Source organism: Antedon bifida, chromosome 9, assembly GCF_963402885.1.
Source record: "Antedon bifida chromosome 9, ecAntBifi1.1, whole genome shotgun sequence".
Lineage (NCBI taxonomy): Eukaryota > Metazoa > Echinodermata > Crinoidea > Comatulida > Antedonidae > Antedon > Antedon bifida.
Genome location: NC_136234.1, coordinates 8,512,606 through 8,518,530, shown reverse-complemented (window position 1 = coordinate 8,518,530; position 5,925 = coordinate 8,512,606). Strand labels below are relative to the sequence as shown.

At 33.6% G+C, this 5,925-nt stretch overlaps 1 protein-coding gene across 1 annotated transcript; it reads right to left on the bottom strand.

Annotated features, from left to right (window-relative positions):
• Positions 1 to 1,964: 1,964 nt before the first annotated feature.
• On the bottom strand, positions 1,965 to 4,322 carry LOC144852393 (uncharacterized). Its single transcript, XM_078710176.1, has 3 exons — positions 3,814 to 4,322; positions 2,648 to 3,644; positions 1,965 to 2,013 (listed from the first exon to the last, which is right to left on the bottom strand). The coding sequence occupies exons 2-3, from the start codon at positions 3,097 to 3,099 to the stop codon at positions 1,965 to 1,967; spliced, it is 501 nt and encodes a 166-aa protein (XP_078566302.1). The 5' UTR covers positions 3,100 to 3,644; positions 3,814 to 4,322.
• Positions 4,323 to 5,925: the final 1,603 nt, after the last annotated feature.

The window sequence follows — 5,925 nt, the reverse complement described above, 5'->3', positions numbered from 1 at the left end:
ATCGGCATCTTTACACATTTCTATTTATTTGTTCCTAATTTTCTGACATAACTTAGGTGTTCTTAAAATTGAGGGCGCCAAACATAAAATTTATTAGATCGGAAAGAGGCGGGAAGCCAAAAAAAATGATGGTGTGCTCCCTTGCCTCTAGCACGGTAAGGCTCTCTCACAGCCTTGGGGGTACCACACATCAGATGCTTTGATGTTATTGCCTCATAATGTGTGGTGGAAAGGGGGACGTTTAAGTCTGTGAACCCCAAACACAGAAGCTCGCATAGCTTTAACTCTTTTCCACCGACCGGCATGGGGTTTGAACCCACGATAATCGTGTTCCACGACGCTCTACCAACTGAGCTATCCGGCCCTCTGGTTAATAGCAAGGTTAAAACTAGATTCGTTTCCTCAAAAGTACGTCATGAATATGCAAATTTATGACGTAACGATTAGAATGACGTAATATGAAGCGCGTATAAGACTATACTATTGTCACCTTTTATTACTCGTGTACATTGTGGCATAACGGGTAGTGCTCTAGTAACTATCGTTTGGATTGTATTCTCTCAGCTCTACTGGCTGGGGTTCGAATCTCTACGGATTTCTTTTTTTTTTAAAATAAATATAAAATGCTTTTCTTTTATTTTGAAAGAGAGATATTTAGAGAGTCAGGTTAATTTAGAATAATATAATGTAAAAGATTAACAACATCAAAATTCAACAGTGTGGCGCGTTGACCGCCGCGAATGACTAACAATTGAATGTCAGAAAAAAAGGAATTATAGTTCTCTTCGTTACGTGTTTAGAAAAGAATTTATATCTCATCGTTGGTGGTATGTCGGCGTTGTTATGCAAATGGATTTGTACAGGTGTAGTGGGAAAGATGGTATTCCAACCGTTTAAAACCAAAATATCGGCTAAATATATTCTTTTTTGCGTTTCAACATAATTATATGTTAATGATTCCAATTACGATACAAACTTTTTTTTTATTTTGTAGGTAAATTGGCAGATATAACCCTTTTTGTCTTTCCCCTTAACGTTTTCATACCACAATCGCTGTGCTAAGGGGAATTTATTATTACCCTTAAGGCCATTTTACACTAAACAGAGGGAAGTAAAATCAACCGATTGACCCCTATCTAAGTTTATTTTCTGTCAATCCTTAAGGCTACAATTTATATAAAACAAAATAATTAAATGGTTAAATTCTGTTTCACCAAATTTATAAATAATTCTAGGTCCTAGAGGCATGTCTTTTAATTTGTTGTCGGTGTCTTCTATTCTAGGCCTAGAAGGCCTAGCCTAGGTCTAAGTGATGCGGCCTTTGCCGCCTGGCTGGGCGTGAGGTGAGTTGGTACCAATTTTAAAAACTAGTTGCATAGGCCTAGTCAGCTAAGCTAAAAGGTTAGGCCTAGCCTATTATAGTCGCCGCATATAGTACTGTATATCGCTATTAATTAGGGCCAAAATTAAATAACTAGCCTAGGGGCCTAGCTAGGCCTATTTAGCTTATCTTTCTTAGGCTAGGCCCTAGCCTAAGCCTAGCTAGGTAGGCCTAGAATAGGCCTAGTAGATATTCGCCCAGGATTCGCGTATGGGTGTTAAACGGATGATCGGGCCCACTTTTGTATGCGCACCAAACAAAAGGAGGCCTCCAAATAGCCATAAATAAACACAGAACTAAATGGCCATTAAACTAGTTTAGTATCTAGTCAAGTATCAGCCGCGCAATGTTTTTATGAATATAGTAAATATTAATTAATTATTAAACAGCCGATAAATACTAATCAATGTGTCTTAATACAAAACAAATTTTACTAATCTAACATCTAGTTTTAATGATTAATTATAATAATTAATCGTATATTTCTTTTCTTATTTCTGCATATCATTATTATACATGATACCCCAAACAACAAGGCTCATCTCATAAACACAATATTTCTTGTTTTTTTAATTGTACTTCTTCATTTCTTATGCACTTGGAGTTTATAACTTGATACAGAAACCATAATCCTGTTATCGATAAAATGAATATTAATTATTAATATTGGTAATGGTAACTAATAATAAATAAACTAATTTCCAACATTTAAAAAACCACAATTTGCAGAATAAAACCAAAACGGAAACAAAACAACTTTATTTATAAAAATCACACATACTTATTGGCACATGTAAAATAAATTTAAAAAAAAAATGTACTGGCATAACTGACGGCCGCAATAACTGGTGGCTGAAATGATCCCAAAAGAGTTATGTTGTCTGGTACTCGTTGTGTTAACATTAATAATGTCTTTTTCCTTTTCATATAGGCCTAGTGTCTGATGTGTTGATGGAGTAAATGTTCTTGGGCAGCTGGTTGCAGTTTTTCTCATTTTCTATTTTTATATTGTTCTTAGTTGATGTCATATTCTAAATATGTAATTTGTATTGTCATGACGTTGAAAATATTTAAATAACAATTGTCCATGTGGTTTTTAACATCTTTAGATTCATCAGAGATTCATCTGATGTTTAAATCCAGTAAAAGTATTGGATTATTTTATTGATGATTTGTTCTACTGTACAATCATGTAAGAATTAGAAATCTGGCTACTCGCTCAAAGCTGCTACAGTAATGTACTGTGTTAGGGAGAGTTGGGAGTACAATTTCATTAAAGAAAGGCTATATTCAGCCAAGGTTTCACCCGGTAACAATTGCCTAGAATAGAATGCTGAACTATATGATGCAACAGAATCCTCCGATTTAAAAGCGAGTTCTAAAATTCTTATAGCCGCTTTCACATTCTTCCCATTTTCACACATGCTCATACTGCATTTAACCTCATCCTTCGCACAGCCACCAAGATGACTAATCAGGGTATCGTATCGATCATCATCGCCCAACGAATAATGATCACAATAAATTCGAAAATCTTCAAGCCATTCTTTTAACGTAAGGTCCCCAGGAGATCTTGGAACACCCTTAAATTTTACTAACTTAATCGGAGGAGCTTTCTGAACCGAAACGCCTTTTAAAACATTAGTTAATGCCGCAATCATATCATTAACGCCATCGCCGCTTGCAGCTGCTTCAGATTTAGATTCGCCTAGCGACATTGCAGAAGGTGAATTTGTGACAATATTATAGTAACTACAAATACTTTAAACACTACTACAATAAACAGAGTTTCAATACAAAAAATAAGTATCGTAAATGTAATACAAAAGTAACAATATTTCATATAAGGTAAGTATAAGCATCAATTCACAACATCATCTTAAATAACAACACACTGGCTGCCATGTCCATCGGAACAAAGATTCTGTAATATATATAAAACCATACACTTTCCGTTCTAAAATTAAATTAAGTTCATAAATCTTATCTGTCCAATACTCCTTGTCTTATGCACGATCCAGGGTTTGGTAAAACAATTGTTGAAAATACACAATGCAATCCTCCTTCAGGAACGCTTGAAACGTTGCATCCATCCTGTCCGTGACGCCAATTTGTCGTGGTTCGGGAATCCTTAATATTGATTTGCTAGGTTTAGACCATTAAGGTTTGGTTTGTGAAGCCATGTATCCCATGCAACAAAACAATACGCAAGATGAGGCTGCATTTACTCTGTATCATTTATTTTTCTAAACAGGAACAAACCCTGTATAAAACAACGTCATAATTATTATTTTTCCAGCAGTGTAATATAATTTAACAATAAAAACAATCACAAGCAAGCTTACTATAATATGGTCACTTCACTAATTATCAATTAGTATTACTGTATATAACATTAGTATTACTGTATATAACATTTAACGAACTTATACCTGGATCCAATACACCAATTTCATACTACTAATCACATCAACCTGGTAAGTTATCCAATTAACTTCAACATGGTATGTGATACAACTAACTTCAACATGGTATGTGATACAACTAACTTCAACATGTATGCTATCTAATAAGACAAAGCTGTATATCAAAGAGAAATTAAAAACAGTGAATTCATTGTCGTTACAAATAATGAACGATAACAACTTAACTCGGTTATGCACATGGAGTAATACTGTAAAACATTATGGTTGTATAGAAAATAATTATCTACTCACAGTATTGGCGAGAATCCACACTTAAAAGAAATACAGTATATAACATGTCTTACTCAGACAACAACTAAAACAACTTCTGCAGAACCAACGCTCACGCAGCCTATTCGATATAATCATTCACCTGATATGCAAATACGCCGCGAATACCAGTAGTGAACAATAGCAATGCAATGCAATATATTGCGCCACCAATAATGTAGGTATAAGAAACTTCGGAAGCTTTCCGATCCATTACACTAACATACACTGGATAGTTCCTAATTTCAGTCTGTTACAGTATTAAATTTAAGAATTTTATTAGGGAACATACTACACTAATTGTGCTTCATATTTTCATATTCATACCGGTAATTTTTTAAAAAACATTTGACGTTTTTAACATGTATGAAATCTATCTCCAGCAGGATCAATTACAGGACAATTGTTCTTGTCTTATATGTGATGATTTTTATATATAAATAAATGATCATAATGTAAAGAAAAATAAATTAGAAACATTGACATTCTAGCTGAAATACTTTGAAATATTTAATCACTGAATAACTTAATAAATTACACTTTAATATTGTAAACATTTCCAAATTGATCAGCTTGTATTATACCATGTACCGTCAATTCTAATAGTAACCCACACTCTAATAGTAACCCCCCTTCTAGTAGTAACCCAACTTATAAGTCAATCTATAGTAATAACCCACTACTACTACTAGTAACCCATGGGGGAGGTTATTATTAGAGTCACAAAAACTATTGAAAAAATGACATTAAGACTGGTCGTTTATTATGCAGCAATATTTTGAAAATAAGGAGATAATGCATGTTGATCTCGGGAGGACTGAGTGTTTTTGAGTTTATAAAATAAAGTTCAAAGAAATTTATTTATTCGTACTGTTTTATTATTTTTCTATGATTTGCTGACCGGAAAAGTTGGGGTGGGTTACTATTTTCAGGTGCCTTACTATTTACAGGTGCCTAATTTAAGATTAGTAATAATAACCCACTACTCCAATAGTAATCCCCCTTCCCCCCACTTCTAATAGTAACCCACCCTAAAAAAGAATCAAAAAATAATAACCCAGGGTTACAATTAGAAGATTTACGGAATCAATTAGTTTAAACTAATTAATACATGCTATAGACTATTGTAGCCCAAATATCAAATTACACTTTTAATATTGCAAACATTTCCAAATTGATCAACTTGTAGTATATAACCATGTATCAATTAGTTTAAACTAATTAATCCATGCTATAATCTATAGACTATTGTAGCCCAAATATCGAATTACACTATTATTTATAATAATAACAGCGACCGGGAATCCACAAAATGTTAGGATTCAGCCAAGTAGCCTTTTTTGCAATTAAAATCTCATTACACGGAATCTCTTCGATGTTATAGAACACACTTCTCGTAGGCGTGTTGAATATGCGTGTAATAGCGTGTTGTATAAACGCGCCCTTAGGTGCAACAGCCTGACAAATTGATATGGTAACACTATTAAAAACAAGTATATCAATCAGAACGTTAACATACGTTATGTTATATCTATTTTCAAACCTTTTAAAATAAAAAACTCATCAGCATCATTTTTTCATTCTTAACTTTCATCCTTATAATTATCCAATTTTGAATTGAGAATCCAGGATTTGATGTCAACAATTTCGCTACCTCTTTCTTGCCTGCAAAATGAGAAAAACAAAAATGCAATTATTCTATCATCTCTTACAGATGTATTTGTCCTAAATTTGTCCTATTTTGATGTCACATAACAGCTATCCACTTGGAATCGAGAAATTGAATATTTGCGACCAACAACCGGCCCA

Coding starts and splice junctions, on each gene's coding strand:
- LOC144852393 (XM_078710176.1), bottom strand. CDS start 3,099: ATGTCGCTAGGCGAATCTAAATCTGAAGCAGCTGCAAGCGGCGATGGC. Junction 2,014..2,647: donor AGCCTTTCTTTAATGAAATT/GTACTCCCAACT, acceptor TATCGATAACAG/GATTATGGTTTCTGTATCAA.